This window comes from Entelurus aequoreus, linkage group LG08, assembly GCF_033978785.1.
Source record: "Entelurus aequoreus isolate RoL-2023_Sb linkage group LG08, RoL_Eaeq_v1.1, whole genome shotgun sequence".
NCBI lineage: Eukaryota > Metazoa > Chordata > Actinopteri > Syngnathiformes > Syngnathidae > Entelurus > Entelurus aequoreus.
Genome location: NC_084738.1, coordinates 81,982,829 through 82,004,046, shown reverse-complemented (window position 1 = coordinate 82,004,046; position 21,218 = coordinate 81,982,829). Strand labels below are relative to the sequence as shown.

Sequence of the window (21,218 nt, the reverse complement as noted above, 5' to 3'; positions counted from 1 at the left end):
TTACCAAAGCTTTTTTTGGACACACTGAATTTGTCAATTTAAATTTTACACATTATTATTATTATTATTTTTTTTTTAATCAATCAGTCCAACAAAATAATACCATAATTTTGGTATAATAATACCATAATAATACAATTCAAGCAACATTCAGAATAGCAATCAACAGAGCAATTGAGAGGACACACAAACATGACACAAAACAATCCAAAAGTAGTCAAACAAAAATGAATAATATAAACAACAGTATCAATATTAATAAGAATTCCAACATAGCAGTGATTAGAAATCCCTCATTGACATTATCTTCACATTATGCTGACAAGTTCATTGAATAAAACTGAGTGTGTAAAAATTTGGTGCATAAAAATATTTGTGTAAAAAATTAGTGCAGGAATAATTCATTTTTTTCTTTCGTTCAAATTATGCTGACAATTTCATGGCATAAAAATTGGTGAGCAACATTTGTGTTTAAAAAATCAGTTTGGCAAAATTCAGTGTTTTAAAATTCAGCCTGTAAAAATTTAGTGGCGGAAAAATTCAGTGGAGAAATACTGAATTTTTTACATTAAATTATGCTGACAATTTTATTGAATAAGAATTTGGGAGCAAAATGTGCGTGTTTAAAAATTTCAGTTTGTCAAATGACAGTGTTTTAAAATACAGTGTAAAAAAATCAGAGCAAAAAAAACAAAACGGTGCATAAATACTTAATTTCAGTTTTTTTGTTTTTGTTTTTTTTTACATAAAATGATGCTAACAATTTTATTGAATAAACATTTGGGAGAAAAATGTGTGTGTTTAAAAATTCAGTTTGTTAAATGACAGTGTTTTAAAATGCAGTGTAAAAAATCAGAGCAGGAAAAAAATCAGTGCATAAATACTTAATTTCTGTTGTTTTTTTTTTACATAAAAAAAATAAATAAATATATATATATATATATATATATATATACACAGTATATATATATATATATATATATATATATATATATATACATATATATATGAGTGTATACACATTTATAGATATAGTATACATATACACACACATATATATATACACACACATAGACACACGTTTTCATATATATATATATATATATATATATATATATATATATATATATACTGTATATATATATATACACACACAATTATGTATATATATATATATACGTATATGTGTGTGTATACACATTTACGTACATATATACACGTATTTGTATATACATACACACATATATATATATATATATATACACACACACACACACACATATATATACACACACACACGCACGCACATACATTTTTATACACCCATATATATATATATATATATATATATATACAAACATATAAATAAATATATATACATAGTAGGGGTGTCAAAAACAAATACAAAATCACAAGCAGACTATCGTGTTTTTAATTTATTGTTTAAATCACAGCAATGTGTGTGGAAGTAGAGCCATGGCGGCGACAGTCAGTCTATTATCCCGCTGATTGACAGCTCATCGGGCGAGGGCCACGCCCCCCTCCCCCCCGCCCCGCCACTCAAACAGAACGCTTAGCCGTTTTTATGGACTGTGGGTGTCTATCCAGTGTGAGCCTGTGGGACCGTGATGAAACAAAGGGTGCGCCCCGGTCCCAGTGGGGGAATTCTCTTTCCCACGTCGCCGTGGAAACGGGAGCAGACCCGGGGCGCACATGGTCGCCACTGACCCGACGCGCCCCCCACAGCCCCTATTTCTTTGCATGCCGGGGGTCCCCACGTGGTCGGCCATCTGCCCCCATTTAGCGTTACATCCCCGCGACAAAGACCCCCGCCTAGTCCTGACAAACAGTCCATAAAGGGCCCCCACTTAGGCCCGACTAAAGCCTGTCAAGAGCCCCCCGCCTGCCGCCGGACACAATTGGTGCAATTAGCAGGTTAAGGAGCGAGCGCTGCCGGCTCTCCCGGGGGCGCCGGCAGAGTTTATTTGTGGGAGGGGAGAGAGAAGCCTTAATTAAAATATTAGCCACTTCTGCAGGACACATCATCCCTTTGCTAGCCGCTACAAGCTAATAGCGCTTTTATGGGCTTAAGCGGGCGACACGGGGCGAGATCCTCCGCCTGCGGGCGTCTCATGTGGCCCCCGCGGCCCCGCTAATGGATTTAGGAAATAAATCCGGGCTGGTTAACATCACCCCTAGGCTGCTTTTATCCCCTCTCTGGAGACCGCGGTTGATATCCAAGTGTAAATATGTTTTTCACCCCCCCCCCTCCAAAAAGGACAGGACCACGGGGGGAGGGCGGCGGCCTAAATGGCTCATTGGTATTCCCGCGCACCCTCGCCACAGTCGGGCCCGGAACAGCGAATTAATTGTATGGAAGGCAGACCGCGTGGCAGCCATGGCGGGCAGATTGGCATCGATCGTCTGGGTCGCGGCGGAGCGGCGCTCTCCAATTATCTGTGATTCTCTTCAGTTCGGAGAGCCCGGGTGTGCCATCTGCCGCCCCTTCAACCCCCACCCGCCTCACCTTTACACCACAGCGGGAGGGGTGTCGCGGCGATACTCGGCTGTAATACACGTTTCCACCACTCGTGGCAGTGATGACAACATCAAACAAACAGAAGAAGTCCGGGGCTAAATTGGTATGGAAGTTTTGGAAGCGCAAAAATTATAACTAAAGTGGTGGAGCTGTGTTTTTATTTGCACTTGAATTTTATTGAAAACTTGATAATTTTGCCCATCGTTCACAATCCTTATGTAATAATTTTTAAAAAATATATATTCTAACATTAGACATGTATCTCGTGCGCACGAGAAAGTTTTTATAAAGTTCTAAAAAAAAATGTTTTTTTATAATTTTATTTTATTTTTTTAGACATGTATCTCATGTCTTTTTATAAAGTTACAAAATTTTTTTTTTTTTTAAATAATTGTATTTATTTTTTTAGACATGTATCTCGTGCGCACGAGAAACATGTCTAAAACAAATATATATATATATATAAATGTTTTTTTATAATTTTTTTTTTTTTAGACATGAGAAACTTTTTATAAAGTTATAAAAAAATAAAAAATAAATTTATAATAATATATGTTCTTTTTTTTTTTTCCCAGAAGAATAGGGCAAGCTACTGGGAGTATTATTACACTATTCTGCCAATAAGACCCTCCAAAAATGGCCACAATACTCCATTTACACGACCTGAATACTAATCAATTATCAGGAATATTGTTATTATTACGGAGCCCCTAAAGGGACACGGGGGAATTTTTTTTTGTGATAATTTTTTTTTTTTTTTTAGACATGTATCTCGTGCGCACGAGAAACTTTCTTGTGCGCACGAGATACATGACTAAAAAAAAATAATAATAATAATACAAATATATATATATATATATATATATATATATATATATATACATATATATAAATGTTTTTATTATTATTATTTTTTTTTTTTTTAGACATGTATCTCGTGCGCACGAGAAACTTTTTATAAAGTTATAAAAAATAAATTCATAATATGTTTTTTGGGGTTTTTTTTCCCAGAAGAATAGGGCAAGCTACTGGGAGTATAATTACACTATTCCGCCAATAAGACCCTCCAAAAATGGCCACAATACCCCATTTACATAACCTGAATACTAATCAATTATCAGGAATATTGTTATTATTACGGAGCCCCTAAAGGGACATGGGGGAATTTTTTTTTGTGATAATTTTTTTTTTTTTTAGACATGTATCTCGTGCGCACGAGAAACTTTCTTGTGCGCACGAGATACTTTCTTGTGCGCACGAGATACATGACTAAAAAAAAAAATATATATATATATATATATATATATATATATATATATATATATATATATATATATATATATATATATATATATATATATATATATATAAATGTTTTTTTTATAATTTTTTTTTTTTTTTTTTTTTAGACATGTATCTCGTGCGCACAGGAAACTTTTTATAAAGTTATAAAAAATAAATTTATAATATGTTTTTTGGGGGTTTTTTTCCCAGAAGAAGAGGGCAAGCTACTGGGAGTATAATTACACTATTCCGCCAATAAGACCTTCCAAAAATGGCCACAATACCCCATTTACATAACCTGAATACTAATCAATTATCAGGAATATTGTTATTATTACGGAGCCCCTAAAGGGACATGGGGGAATTTTTTTTTGTTATAATTTTTTTTTTTTAGACATGTATCTCGTGTGCACGAGAAACTTTCTCGTGCGCACGAGATACATGTCTTAAAAAAATAAAATAAAAATAAAAATTATAACAAAAAAAAATTCCCCCATGTCCCTTTAGGGGCTCCGTATATTATAAGCGCCAATGTTAGGAACTATTTTTAACAGAGAGAGCTAAGTTAAAGTTAAGTTAAAGTACCAATGATTGTCACACACACACTAGGTGTGGTGAAATTTGTCCTCTGCATTTGACCCATCTCCTTGTTCACCCCCTGGGAGGTGAGGGGAGCAGTGAGCAGCAGCGGTGGCGGCGCCCGGGAATCATTTTTGGTGATTTAACACCCAATTCCAACCCTTGATGCTGTGTGCAGGGAGGTCATGGCTCCCATTTTTATAGTCTTTGGTATGACTCGGCGGGGGTTTGAACTCACAACCAAAAAAAACATGTGTGTTCTTGTCTTACACAATGATTGTGAACGAAAGGCAAAGTTCCAAAAGCAGTGTAGTTCCCCTTTAAGAGGAGCGGTCAGCCATGGCGGACTAGACCTTCTATACTGGCCAGGACCAGTATGGAAGCGTGACGCCTTCAATGGGGGCCAAAAAAAAAAAAGGCACATTTGACAAGGCGTTGCTGTTTAACCGCTGACGTCTCCTCAGCAATTCACTAAAAAGCGGAAAATTCAAGACAATTATGATTTAAACAAAGTGCAAACTGAAGCGAAAGCTTGTTTTAGGGGGGGGAAAAAAACCCACTCGATCACATTTGCCTTCAAACGGACTGAAAAATGGAGCACATTTATTTTATTCCGCCTGTTTAGACACAAACAAGAACAGCGTTTTCTACATTTGCTTTCCTGCTTGATTTATTGCCATCCTGCCTTCCAGCAATCAATTTGGCGGTTTCTGCCCCCCAACCCCACACAACCTGCCTCTCTGGGAGAAGCAGTGCTGCACCCTGCTGGTCAATAGGGGAAGTGCAGAGGAGCACAGTGAAACATCTCTTTGCCAGGGACAACAAAGATCATAAATGAGGTTAAAAAAACAAACAAAAGAAGATAAAACAGCAACATCATTACAATATTTGTCAGCAGGTGTAGTTGACGATAAAGAGGAGATATAATTAGAGTATTTTTGTTGCTGCTGTTGACGTTTTCAATAAATACGGGTGCGCGAGAAACAAAAAGCATACAAATCTTAATCGTGCCCCCCAAATTCAAGACTCTCATGGGAAAAAATGCATTCTACTATTTTGCCAGCACACAGTGGAATGAACGCACTCCCCGACACACCTTAACATTCAAACTTCACTACTACATTTTAAAACTGCCATAAAATCATGGCTCAGCTCAACCTCTGCCTGATCTCAACCAACATTGATGATCCCCAGCAACTCTTCCAAGCATCAAGCAGGTTTATATGTGGTTATATATACTTATATGTGGTTTATATATATATTTATATATGGTTTATATATATTTATATGTGGTTATAGTCCATATATGTTTATATGTGGTTTATATATATTTATATGTGGTTTATATATATTTATATGTGGTTATAGTCTATATATATTTATATGTGGTTTATATATATTTATATGTGGTTATAGTCTATATATATTTAAATGTGGTTAGTTATATATATTCATATGTGGTAATAGTGTATATATATTTATATAAATAAATGATAAATGGGTTTTACTTGTATAGCGCTTTTCTACCTTCATGGTACTCAAAACGCTTTTGACAGTATTTCCACATTCACCCATTCACACACACATTCACACACCGATATGTGGTTATAGTGTATATATATTTATATGTTGTTATAGTCTATATATATTTATATGTGATTATAGTGTATATATATTTATATGTGGTTATAGTCTATATATATTTATATGTGATTATAGTGTATATATATTTATATGTGGTTATATTCTATATATATTTATATGTGGTTATAGTCTATATATATTTATATGTGGTTATAGTCTATATATATTTATATGTGATTATAGTGTATATATATTTATATGTGGTTATAGTCTATATATATTTATATGTGGTTTGTATATATTTATATGTGGTTATAGTGTATATATATTTAGATGTGGTTTATATATATTTATATGTGGTTTATATATATTTACATGTGTTTATAGTGTATATATATTTATGTGTGGCTTATAGTGTACATATATTTAAATGTGGTTTATATATATTTATATGTTGTTATAGTGTATATACATTTATATGTGGTTATAATGTATATATATTTATATGTGGTTATATTTATATATATTTATATGTGGTTATATTTATATATATTTATATGTGGTTATAGTGTATATATATTTATATGTGGTTATAGTCTATTTATATTTATATGTGGTTATAGTCTATATATATTTATATGTGGTTATAGTCTATATATATTTATATGTGCTTATAGTGTATATATATTTATATGCAGCTTATAGTGTATATATATTTAAATGTGGCTTATATATATGTATATGTGGTTATAGTGTATATACATTTATATGTGGTTATAGTGTATATATATTTATATGTGGTTATAGTCTATATATATTTATATGTGGTTTATATATATTTATATGTGGTTATAGTCTATATATATTTATATGTGGTTATAGTGTATACATATTTAGATGTGGTTTATATATATTTATATGTGGTTTATATATATTTATATATGTTTATAGTGTATATATATTTATATGTGGTTATAGTCTATATATATTTATATGTGGTTTATATATATTTATATGTGGTTATAGTATATATATATTTAGATGTGGTTTATATATATTTATATGTTGTTTATATATATTTATATATGTTTATAGTGTATATATATTTATATGTGGCTTATAGTGTATATATATTTAAATGTTGCTTATATATATTTATATGTGGTTATAGTGTATATATATTTATATGTGGTTATAGTGTATACATATTTATATGTGGTTATAGTGTATATACACAGTATTTATATGTGGGTATAGTTTATATATATTTATATGTGGTTTATATATATTTATATGAGGTTATAGTCTATATATATTTATATGTGGTTTATATATATTTATATGTGGTTTATATATATATTTATATATGTTTATAGTGTATATATATTTATATGTGGCTTATAGTGTATATATATTTAAATGTGGCTTATATATATTTATATGTGGTTATAGTGTATATATACAGTATTTATATGTGGGTATAGTTTATATATATTTATATGTGGTTTATATATATTTATATGTGGTTATAGTGTATATATATTTATACGTGGTTATAGTGTATATATTTTTTTTGTATGTGGTTATATTGTATATATATTATTATGTGGTTATAGTGTATACATATTTATATGTGTTTATAGTGTATATATATTTACATGTGGTTATAGTGTATATATATTTATATGTGGTTTATATAAATGTATATGTGGTTATAGTGTATATATATTTATGTGGTTATAGTGTATATACAGTATATACACTGTATACAGACACACACACACACACACACAGTACAGGCCAGAAGTTTGTACGCACCTTCTCATTCACAACACAACTGATGGTCCCAACCCCATTGATAAAGCAAGAAATTCCACTAAAGTACTTCCTGTTCCGCGCCTTGAACCGGAAGTATAACCGTTCATAGTGTATTTGCGAGAAAGGATTCTTCAGCCATCACTCCAAGCACATTTGTAAGTTTCACAACATAACTAAAACAATTGATACTCACTAAACCGCCCAATGAGTGACGTCTGTAGGAGTCTTTTCATCATACTTGCCAACCTTGAGACCTCAGAATCGTTCACTGTAATAATGACAATAAAACTCTATTCTAAACAAGGGACTGTGCTAATGCTAACAAACACTAGCCAGAGGTGACCTTATTTTATTCTCTGGCTTTATAAATAAAAATGCCAGTGATCTATGCTACCTTTAATTCCAGTGTAATAGTGGTGACGGTTTGACCCTGGAACGGACTCTTTCTATTTCCGTGCTTTCCTGCGGGACGGGACGGACGTGCGGTGGACGAGCCAAGTGAAATATGGACGCGTGGACATTGATTTCCACTCCAGTCTTTCAGCTGGCGCGCGCCCTCGGGTTAGTTCGCATCTCCCCCCTCCCTCCCTCCCGCTCACGTCCTTTCCTCCCCAGGTTAAATCTACGGGAAATAATCCCCAGCACGGTGACAGGAGGGAAGACAAAGAGGAAGTGAAGGGGAGACAGATGGGGTGCTGAGATGGAGTGGGGGGGAAGCAGAGCGACGTCTAATTATCTATCAGGTGTGCGTGACAGAGGAGGAAGCTCATTAGCACACTATGTGTACACCAATTACACAGGCAGGCATTCCCCAGGCCTCCTATCGGCATGGTCACCTGTGGAGGCGCTGCTCGGAGGACGCCACCGCGCCCACGTTGGCCGCCGACAGCACCCGCTCGGTGACAGAGACGTCCGAGGTCGGCGTGGCGATGGTCGCCGAGGTCTCGTTCATGCCCAGGAGTTTACCTGTTGGCGTAGAACAAAACGCTGACACATTTGGGTGGAGAAGTGAATTCATTGTGACACAAAAAATAAACAAATAATAAAAACTTATAATCAACATTGGTCTCGAAATTTAAGTGTTGAAAGTAAAATAAAAAATAATGTATGAATTATTTTTAACAATTTTATGTGTGTGGGGCCCTTTTGGGTCCCTGAGAACTTGAGTGGGATTTTTTTCACATCAAATATTACATTTTGAAAAACAATTTGGGGAATATATTGCATATTTCGTGTGTTAACAACAATGTTTTTATGACGCAAAGGGAATAAAACAAACAAACAAAAAATAAAAACTTATAATTAAGGTTATTTTCGAAATTTAAGTGTTAAAATTTTTTTTAAAAATAATGTATGAATTATTTTTAACAATTTTATGAGTGGGGCCCTTTTGGGTCCCTGAGAACTTAAGGGGGATTTATTTGTATTTGGTTTTTTTAACTTTCATCGCTCACAAAATAATAATGAATCAAAATCAATGTTGTTATGAATTATTGACATATTTAAGGCTCCAATTACTTCGCATTAAATATTACATTTTGAAATATTTTTTGGGGAAAATGTTGCATATTTTGTGTGTTAATAACAACGTTTTAATGACACAAAGAGAATAAAACAAACTAACAAAAAATAGACAAATAATACAAACTTATAATCAACGTTGGTCTCGAAATTTAAGTGTTAAAAGTTAAATAAAAAATAATGTATGAATTATTTTTAACAATTTTATGAGTGGGGCCCTTTTGGGTCTCTGAGAACTTTAGTGGGATTTTTTTTTTTACTTTCATCACTCAAAAAATAATAATGATTTAAAATCAATGTTATGAATTATTGACATATTTAAGACTCCAATTACTTCGCATTAAGTATTACATTTTGAAATATTTTTTGCATATTTCATGTGTTAATAATGTTTTTATGACGCAAAAGGAATAAAATAAAAACAAAACAAAAAAAAACTTATAATTAACGTTATTCTCGAAATTTAAGTGTTAAAATTAAAATAAAAAATAATTTATTAATTATTTTTAACAATTTTATGAGTGGGGCCCTTTTGGGTCCCTGAGAACTTTAGAGGGATTTTTTTCACATCAAATATTACATTTTGAAATATTTTTTGGGGAAAATATTGCATATTTCGTGTGTTAACGTTTTTATGACACAAAGGGAATAAAACAAACATATAAACAAATAATAAAAACTTCTAATCAACGTTGGTCTCAAAATTTAAGTGTTAAAAGTAAAATAAAAAATAATGTATGAATTATTTTTAACAGTTTTATGAGTGGGGCCCTTTTGGGTCCCTGAGAACTTAAGGGGGATTCATTTTTATTTATTTTTTTAACTTTCATCGCTCACAAAATAATAATGAATCAAAATCAATGTTGTTATGAATTATTGACATATTTAAGGCTCCAATTACTTTGCATTAAATATTACATGTTGAAATATTTTTTGGGGAAAATGTTGCATATTTTGTGTGTTAATAACAACGTTTTAATGACACAAAGAGAATAAAACAAACCAACAAAAAATAAATAAATAATAAAAACTTATAATCAACGTTTGTCTCGAAATTTAAGTGTTAATAGTAAAATAAAAAATAATGTATGAATTATTTTTAACAATTTTATGAGTGGGGCCCTTTTGGGTCTCTGAGAACTTTAGTGGGATTTTTTTTTTTACTTTCATCACTCAAAAAATAATAACGATTTAAAATCAATGTTATGAATTATTGACATATTTAAGACTCCAATTACTTCGCATTAAGTATTACATTTTGAAATATTTTTTGCATATTTCATGTGTTAATAATGTTTTTATGACGCAAAAGGAATAAAAAAAAAACAAAAAACAACAACTTATAATTAACGTTATTCTCGAAATTTAAGTGTTAAAATTAAAATAAAAAATAATTTATTAATTATTTTTTAACAATTTTATGAGTGGGGCCCTTTTGGGTCCCTGAGAACTTTAGAGGGATTTTTTTCACATCAAATATTACATTTTGAAATATTTTTTGGGGAAAATATTGCATATTTCGTGTGTTAACGTTTTTATGACACAAAGGGAATAAAACAAACAACATATAAACAAATAATAAAAACTTCTAATCAACGTTGGTCTCAAAATTTAAGTGTTAAAAGTAAAATAAAAAATAATGTATGAATTATTTTTAACAATTTTATGAGTGGGGCCCTTTTGGGTCCCTGAGAACTTAAGGGGGATTTATTTGTATTTGTTTTTTTTAACTTTCATCGCTCACAAAATAATAATGAATCAAAATCAATGTTGTTATGAATTATTGACATATTTAAGGCTCCAATTACTTCGCATTAAATATTACATTTTGAAATATTTTTTGGGGAAAATGTTGCATATTTTGTGTGTTAATAACAACGTTTTAATGACACAAAGAGAATAAAACAAACTAACAAAAAATAGACAAATAATACAAACTTATAATCAACGTTGGTCTCGAAATTTAAGTGTTAAAAGTTAAATAAAAAATAATGTATGAATTATTTTTAACAATTTTATGAGTGGGGCCCTTTTGGGTCTCCGAGAACTTTAGTGGGATTTTTTTTTTAACTTTCATCACTCAAAAAATAATAATGATTTAAAATCAATGTTAGGAATTATTGACATATTTAAGACTCCAATTACTTCGCATTAAGTATTACATTTTGAAATATTTTTTGCATATTTAATGTGTTAATAATGTTTTTATGACGCAAAAGGAATAAAACAAACAAACAAAAAAAAAACGTATAATTAACGTTATTCTCGAAATTTAAGTGTTAAAATTAAAATAAAAAATAATTTATTAATTATTTTTAACAATTTTATGAGTGGGGCCCTTTTGGGTCCCTGAGAACTTTAGAGGGATTTTTTTCACATCAAATATTACATTTTGAAATATTTTTTGGGGAAAATATTGCATATTTCGTGTGTTAACGTTTTTATGACACAAAGGGAATAAAACATATAAACAAATAATACAAAACTTCTAATCAACGTTGGTCTCAAAATGTAAGTGTTAAAAGTAAAATAAAAAATAATGTATGAATTATTTTTATCAATTTTATGAATTTTTTGAGTCTCTGAGAACTTTAGTGGGATTTTTTTTTTTTAAACTTTCATCTTTTGAAAAAATTAATTGGTGCTAAAACCTTCATGACCTGTGCAGGCTTCCTCGAATAAAAATACAGACAACATGAGCGTGGTCATCATTAGAGATGATAAATGCTTTAAAATGTAATATCGGAAATTATCGGTATCGGTTTCAAAAAGTAAAATGTATGACATTTTAAAACGCAGCTGTACGGAGTGGTACACGGACGTAGGGAGAAGTACAGAGCAGTTGCGTCTCCCAGTCATACTTGCCAACCCTCCCCATTTTCCCGGGAGACTCCCGAATTTCAGTGCCCCTCCCGAAAATCTCCCGGGGCAACCATTCTCCCGAATTTCTCCCGATTTCCGCCCAGACAACAATATTGGGGGCGTGCCTTAAAGGCACTGCCTTTGCGTGCCGGCCCAGTCACATAATATCTACGGCTTTTCACACACACAAGTGAAAGCAAGGCATACTTGGTCAACAGCCATACAGGTCACACTGAGGGTGGAGGTATAAACAACTTTAACACTGTTACAAACATGCGCCACACTGTGAACCCACACCAAACAAGAATGACAAACACATTTCAGGAGAACATCCGCACCGTAACACAACATAAACACAACAGAACAAATACCCAGAACCCCTTGCAGCACTAACTCTTCCGGGACACTACAATATACACCCCCCTGTTACGCCCTTTTTACAGTTTGTCCCTCATAATGTTGACAAAATAATAAAATTATAAATGACAATATGTTACTGCATACGTCAGAAGACTAATTAGGAGCCTTTGTTGGTTTACTTACTACTAAAAGACAAGTTGTCTAGTACGTTCACTATTTTATTTAAGGACTAAATTATAATAATAAACATATGTTTCATGTATCCTAAGATTTTTTTGTTAAAATAAAGACAATAATGCCATTTTTTTGTGCTTCCCTTTATTTTGAAAAGTAGCGAAAAGTATCAAAATACATTTTGGTACCAAGACAACACTACACTGCAAAAACTGAAATCTAAGTAAGATGAAATATCTCAAATAAGGGTGATATTTGCTTATTTTCTGTCTGATAAGATAATTCTTCTCACTACACAGATTTGATGTTAGAGTGTTTTACTTGTTTTAAGTGTTTTGGTCCTAAATTATCTCAGTAAGATATTACAGCTTGTTGCTGAGATTTGATGACCTATATTGAGTAAAACATGCTTGAAACTAGAATATCATCAACACTCACAAGTATAAAACTACTTTTTTAAAGTAATCATTTCTTATTCCAAGCATGGAAAAAAAAAATCATGACTTTGACACAATTGTGAAGTGAAGTGAATTATATTTATATAGCGCTTTTCTCTAGTGACTCAAAGCGCTTTACATAGTGAAACCCAATATCTAAGTTACATTTGGAAATGCCCCCCTCTACCTCAAATAACAATGGTAGACCGGGCTTTCTGCTCCGCCGCTCCCAGCCTGTGGAACGCTCTCCCTGACCACCTGAGGGCACCACAGACTTATTTTTAAAAAAGCCTTTTTATTTTTATTTTTAGATATATGCATACTACTTCTAGCTATTTGGCTGTTTTAGTTTTTATTAGGGACCGAGTCCCTTTGGGACAGAGGACCCTATTGTATTTCTAGCGTTTTATTATTATACCGCCGCCTCTTTGTGCTGTAATTTGACCCCCTTAACATGCTTCAAAACTCACCAAATTGGACACACACATCAGGACTGGTGAAAATTGCGATCTAATCAAATAAACCAAACCCCAAAACTCAAAATTGCCCTCTAGCTAGGAAGAAAACACAGACAAAACTGCCTGTAACTCCCAGTAGGAATGTCGTAGAGACATGAAACAAAAACCTCTATGTAGGTCTCACTTAGACCTATATTTCATACACTGACAACCACCAGCAAAAATCAACACGAAGTTTGCAATTCCCCCTTCAAAACAAAAGTTGTGTAAAAACAGTCACCTTTTTTCAAACATTATCTCCTCTGAGCGCGTTTGTCGTGTCGGCTTCAAATTAGCACAGGAGAGAGATTGAACCCTTCCGATTAAAAGTTGATGAAAGAGTTTTAATTACTGCTCCGGCTTGGATTTTGTGAGCCCTCAAAGTCGGTCCCGTCCATCGCTGCTTGTAGCTTTAATTTTATTTATTTTTTTAAATCTTTTTATTTCTTTTATTATTTTATTTTTATTTTTTAATACACTGTAGTACTTTGAGGTTGTTTACTCAATGTAAAGTGCTTTTTTACAAATAAAATATATTATTATTATTATTATTATTATATAGTAGTACACTTGTTATTAGTGAGAACATACTTATTTTAAGGTATTTTTGGGTTCATTGAGGTTAGCTAATTTTACTTGTTTTGGAAAGTCTTGACAAGCCAAATTTTCTTGTTCTATTGGCAGATAATATTGCTTAGTTCAAATAAAATACCCCTAATTTTTTTTCTTGTTTTTGAACACTGACTTTTTGCAGTGTAGTTTCCACCAAATTTAGCATAATAGCAAACAAAAAGGAAGGTGTTGCTTTGTGGCTAAATTGTGTTGTTGTTGTTGTGGGTGTGGACTCACTCTGCTCCCTGCAGAAGTCCTCCTCTGTCAGGCTGCAGGACATCAGCAGCTCCCCGACTGCAGGCTGGATGGAAACACTGAAGCGGTCCTCTTTGGTGCTGGGGGGACAAAAAGTGTTGAAAGTACGCACGTCTTCCCACACATTTTCTTTTCTCTTCTGGCAGGATTGATTCCTGCGTCCCGGGCAGATTTTCTGATAAGGTTATTGATCGGCGTTTAGCGGGTAGATTCTGTCCGGGCTCGATTATCGGAGGGAATAATTGTTATCTCGGGGAAGCGGGGATCAATCGTTGCTGATGTCTCAAGTGGGAACGCCGGCACGGAGCGGCCAGCGAGGGGGGAAGGCAATGAAAGTGTGGGCGAGGGTAAACTAGATTATCACTCCTGAACCTGAACATGTACGTCTTAAGCTGCTTGATTGAAAAAGCACTCAGAAGTTGGTCTGGAAAATTAAGTGTTAAGGTAAAAACAATATAATATGAAATATTTTTAACAATTTTATGAGTGGGGCGCTTTAGTGGGATTTTTTTTTCATCACTCAAAAAATTATATAGAAACTAAAACCAATGTTGTTCTGAATTATTTACATATTTAAGGCTCCAATTACTTCACATGAAATATTACATTTTGAAAAAATTTTGGGGGAAAATATTTCATATTTTGTGTTTTTATGACACAAAGGGAATAAAACAAACTAACAAAAAAATAAACAAATAATAAAAACTTATAACAACGTTGGTCTCGAAATTTAAGTGTTAAAAGTAAAATAAAAAATAATATTTGAATTATTTTTAACAATTTTATGAGTGGGGTTCTTTTGGGTCCCTGAGAACTTTAGTGGGATTTTTTTCACATCAAATATTACATTTTGAAAAAAATTTTTGGGGAAAACATTGCATATTTTGTGTGTTAATAACGTTTTTCTGAAACAAAAGGAATAAAACAAACAAACAAACAAAAAATAAAAACGTATAATTAATGTTATTCTCGAAATTTAAGTGTTAAAAGTAAAATAAAAAATAATATGAATTATTTTTAACAATTTTATGAGTGGGGCCCTTTTGGATCCCTGAGAACTTTAGTGGGATTTTTTTCTATCATCACTCAAAAAATAATATAGAAACTAAAATCAATGTTTTTATGAATTATTTACATATTTAAGGCTCCAATTACTTCACATCAAATATTACATTTTGAAAAAAATTTGTGGAAAAATATTGCATATTTTGTGTTTTTATGACACAATGGCAATAAAACAAACTAACAAAAAATAAACAAATAATAAAAACGTATAATCAACGTTGGTCTCGAAATTGAAGTGTTAAAAGTAAAATAAAAAATAATATTTGAATTATTTTTAACAATTTTATGAGTGGGGCCCTTTTGGGTCCCTGAGAACTTTAGTGGGATTTTTTTCACATCAAATAGTACATTTAGAAAAAAAATTTTTTGGGAAAACATTGCATATTTTGTGTGTTAATAACGTTTTTCTGAAACAAAAGGAATAAAACAAACAAACAAAAAATAAAAACGTATAATTAATGTTATTCTCGAAATTTAAGTGTTAAAAGTAAAATAAAAAATAATATGAATTATTTTTAACAATTTTATGAGTGGGGCCCTTTTGGATCCCTGAGAACTTTAGTGGGATTTTTTTCTTTCATCACTCAAAAAATAATATAGAAACTAAAATCAATGTTTTTATGAATTTTTTACATATTTAAGGCTCAAATTACTTCACATCAAATATTACATTTTGAAAAAAAATGTGGGAAAAATATTGTATATTTTGTGTTTTTATGACACAAAGGGAATAAAACAAACTAACAAAAAAATAAACAAATAATAAAAACTTATAATCAACGTTGGTCTCGAAATTGAAGTGTTAAAAGTAAAATAAAAAATTATGTAAGAATTATTTTTAACAATTTTATGAGTGGGGCCCTTTTGGGTCCCTGAAAACTTAAATGGAAAATATTGCCTTATTTTGTGTGTTAATAACAAAGTTTTTATGACACAAAGGGAATAAAACAAACACAAAATAAACAAATAATAAAAACTTATAATCAACATTAATCTCGAAATTCATGTGTTAAAAGTAAAATTTTACAAAATAATTATTTTTAATAATTTTATGAGTGGGGCCCTTTTTGATCCCTGAGAACTTTCGTGGGATTTTTCACTTTCATCGCTCACAAAATACTAAGGAATCAAAATCAATGTTATGAATTATTGACATATTTAAGGCTGCAACTACTTCACATCAAATATTACATTTGGAAATATTTTTTGGGGAAAATATTGCATAGTTTGTGTTTTAATAACAATGTTTTTATGACACACAAGGGAATAAAACAAACAAACAAACAAAAAATTACAACTTATAATCAACGTTGGTATCGAGATTTAAGTGTTAAAAGTAAAATAAAAAATAATGTATGAATTATTTTTAACAATATTATGAGTGGGACCCTTTTGGATCCCTGAGAACTTTAGTGGTATTTTTTTTTAAACTTTCGTCACTCAAAAAATAATAATGAATTAAAATCAATGTTGTTATGAATTATTGACATATTTAAGGCTCGAATTACTTCTCATTACTTGTCATCAAATATTACAATTTGAAATATTTTTTGGGGAAAATATTGCATATTTCGTGTGTTAATAACGTTTTTATGACACAAAGGGAATAAAACAAACAAACAAAAAATAAAACTTATAATCAACGTTGGTCTAGAAATGTAAGTGTTATTTGTTATAATAATTAGAATTAAACTTTTTCAAAACAAGTTCGAAAAGCTCCTTCTGGTTGCCTGGTGATGGACAAAAAATGTCTTTTTAAAAACTGATTCTTAAAAATAATTTAAAAAATAATATTTTAAAAATTGTAATTTAGAATTGTTTTTATTTTTTTTAATGTGTTATTTGTTATAATAATTAGAATGAAACTTTTTCAAAACAGGTTACAGGTTCGAAAAGTTCCTTTTGGTTGCATGAAGATGGTCTAAAAACATTTTTTTAAATGAACTCTTATATAAAATAAAATATATATATATATTATTATTAATGAATTCTTATTTAAAAATATATATTATTAAAATGTTTTTAAATCGATGTTTTTGGTAATATTTGATAAAATAATTTTAATTAAACTTTTTCGTAAGAGGTTACAGTTTAGAGAAGCCCCTCTTGGTTGCATGGAAATGGTCTAAAAACATGTTTTTAAAAATGTATTCTTAAAGCAAAACATATATAAATACATTACTATTATTAATGAATTCTTATAAAAAATATATAATTAAAATGTTTTTAATCCATTTTTTTTGGTAATATTTGGTAAAATAATTTAAATGAAACTTTTTCGTTAGATCTTATCAAAAAATATATAATTAAAATGTTTTTAATCCATTTTTTTGGGTAATATTTGGTAAAATAATTTAAATGAAACTTTTTCGTTAGAGGTTACAGGTTAGAAAAGCCCCTCTTGGTTGCATGAAGATGGTCTAAAAACAAATTTCTTTAAATTAATTCCTTTAGAAAAAAAAAATATTAATGAATTCCTATAAAAAATATATTTTATTAAAATGTTTTTAAATCCATTGTTTTCTTTTGTAATATTTGGTAAAATAATTTAAATGAAACTTTTTTGTAAGAGGTTACAGGTTAGAGAAGCCCCTTTTGGTTGCATGGAAATGGTCTAAAAACATGTTTTTTTAAATGAATTCTTACAGGGGAAAAAATATATATATATTATTACTAATGAATTCTTATTAAAAAATATATATTATTAAAATGTTATTAAATCGATTTTTGTTGGTAATATTTGGTAAAACAATTTAAATCAAATTTTTTCGTAACAGGTAAGAGAAACCCCTCTTGGTTGCATGGAAATGGTCTAAAAACTTTTTTTTTAATATTAATTTCTCAAGAAAAAAAAAAGAAAAAAATTATTATTATTGATGAATTCTTATAAAAAAAAAAATATATTATTAAAATGTTTTTCAAACGATTTTTTCCAAAATGATCAATACACTTAGAATTCGGATGTCAATCGATTTTTCCCTTGGCACATGTGCCACCCCTCTGCAAAGTCCATTGTTTTGCAAAGCCTCACTAACGAACGGCATAACAAACTAAAAGGTGAGGAAAATCTGATCTGATGCCGGCGCGTTTTACCACAGCTGGAAGTTTGCCGCTTGCGTGGAGTCGCAGAAGTCCACGCCCATGGAAACTGTCGCGGAGGCCCCTGGCTCCAAACGCTCTGTAGGGAAGAAGAGACGGAGTGGGGGGGTTACGAGTGCGGCGTGGCAAGGGGCGGAGCAGGAGAAAGAGAGTGGACCAGACGGGCGTTGTTGTTGTTTTCAGGCTGGAAAGGCAATCTCCCGACACATGCGGGTGCCGTTTCCAGGACAACCGGTGAGGAGATGAAGTGCGACAGAACCCATGGACGAAAGAAGCCTAAAAAGTGTCAAAGTTGTTTTGTGTGCAATCCTGCAAACGTCTAACAATTCAAAACTGTGGCTTCTCCCATAAAGATCTGTCAGCTCCAGCCTCGTCTTGGCTCGATCGATTCCAAATCACCCGCCGTTTGCCTGCGCCGCTTCCTTCGATGCACGATCAATGCGCCGCAATCGGCCGCTCACGCCGTGTGCGCGCGCGTGACGGATTTGGCGGCAGAATGTGTGTGCGTGTGTGTGTTCTGATCGATGCTAACCAAACAGCTGCGGTAATACTGATGGACTTGAAAACATGGCCGCCGTATGCAGAGAAAGTCCACAATAGGCCTTTCGTCGCAATGGAAGGTTTGGGCCGGGCTGTGGCATCACAGACTGGGGCGATATCTGAACTGAATCGCAAGATGGATCACATCACGGAAAAGCTGGTAAGGCAAAAATTGGATATGAGGGCCAGCATGGACGAATAGAACAGACAAGCCATCGTAATGTCTGCTCGCGGAAAAACAAAAATCCTAATCTACGATTTGACTCCCTCGAATGGCCGTGACGCTGCAACAACAGGAGCAGGCTGTTCTGAAAATATCCTAGAGGACACCTCAATGATGGACGCTTTTGACCTCCCTCCCTCCTCAACGACACCTGGAGTCAAACTTTTGCTTGCATGCAGAACGGCCCCAGGCCTATGAACATGAACACTACATCAACACACCCAAGACAATGGGCATATACACACAACCCCCCCCTCACCCCACGCCTTCACCACCGCTTAATGGGGTGATGGACGGCTGGCAGCGCTTCATAGCAGCAGTTGACCTCCAGGGCCCCAACTTCCCCTCTCTGTATTTTTTTACTCATCTTCTTCCCCAGCGTTTTACCTTTTCCCCCACCTTTTACGGGGCGCCTCGTGGCGACCCATCAGCGTTCCTGTTCTGTAACCCTGTACACTGTTTGTTTGAACGGGTTTGTGCTGAAAACATAGTTTCGTTGTACTTGTGCAATGACAATAAAGACCTATCCTATCCTATAAAGACCTATCCTAATAGAGTCAGGATGTTTCGCACTCACCGATGGGGTTGAAACAGTGGATCTTGAGGCTGGCCGGGCTCCGCTCCCCGATGTGGATCTCCTCCAAGGTGCGGTCGGAGCAGTTGGTGAGCGTGAGCTGCACGGCCACCATGCTGGACTGGTAGAGGCAGGGCTGCCTGGGGAAGTGGTACTTGGCCGACAGGCCTTTCCCCGTCATGTGGTGAAGCAGCTCGTGGGTCTCCACCGGCCCGAACGTCGGCGTTGTGACCTGGGCCTGGGCGGACGGCACAGAACTCGGATTGAGACATAAGGATAGCGCGTTGATATCGCAGCTCACTTTCTGGAAGTCTGGCTTCTTTTTCATTACGACTCAAGACAGAAATTAAAAGAAAATGTCACATCGAAAAAAAAGAAAAACATGTTATGTATTTTGACTTGTTCACTAAGAATTGTACTGAAAAATAAACTGCCTAAAATGCAGTTTCCCAGAAGAAATTGAAATATTTTATTATGTTTACTAACACATAACATTACTTAGAATTGAAGGAAAATGTCTAAAATGGGCCAGTCCTCATAATATATACATATACACTAGCAGTGTTACCCCCGGAAAATGTGTTAGTTAAAGGCCTACTGAAAGCCACTACTAGCGACCACACAGTCTGATAGTTTATATATCAATGATGAAATCTTAACATTGCAAAACATGCCAATACGGCCGGGTTAACTTATAAAGTGCAATTTTAAATTTCCCGCGAAACTTCCGGTTGAAAACGTCTATGTATGATGACGTACGCGCGTGACGTCAATGGTTGAAACGGAAGTATTCGGACACATTGTATCCAATACAAAAAGCTCTGTTTTCATCGCAAAATTCCACAGTATTCTGGACATCTGTGTTGGTGAATCTTTTGCAATTAGTTTAATGAACAATGAAGACTGCAAAGAAGAAAGCTGTAGGTGGGATCGGTGTATTAGCGGCTGGCTGCAGCAACACAACCAGGAGGACTTTGAGGATAGCAGACGCGCTATCCGACGCTAGCCGCCGACCGCATCGATGATCGGGTGAAGTCCTTCGTCGCGCCGTCGATCGCTGGAACGCAGGTGAGCACAAGTGTTGATGAGCAGATGAGGGCTGGCTGGCGTAGGTGGATAGCTAATGTTTTTAGCATAGCTCTGACGAGGTCCCGTAGCTAAGTTAGCTTCAATGGCGTCGTTAGCAACAGCATTG

At 33.2% G+C, this 21,218-nt stretch overlaps 1 protein-coding gene across 2 annotated transcripts in view; it reads right to left on the bottom strand.

The window, feature by feature from the left end:
- Positions 1–21,218, bottom strand: part of ap3b1a (adaptor related protein complex 3 subunit beta 1a) — a 126,292-nt gene that overhangs the window by 2,609 nt on the left and 102,465 nt on the right. For both annotated transcript variants that reach the window (XM_062057420.1, XM_062057419.1), the window contains exons 23-26: positions 20,027–20,261; positions 18,681–18,765; positions 14,505–14,602; positions 8,641–8,770 (exon numbers count right to left, since the gene is read on the bottom strand). In XM_062057420.1, coding sequence (XP_061913404.1) covers positions 8,641–8,770; positions 14,505–14,602; positions 18,681–18,765; positions 20,027–20,261 — 548 coding nt within the window. The remainder of the gene's footprint in view (positions 1–8,640; positions 8,771–14,504; positions 14,603–18,680; positions 18,766–20,026; positions 20,262–21,218) is intronic.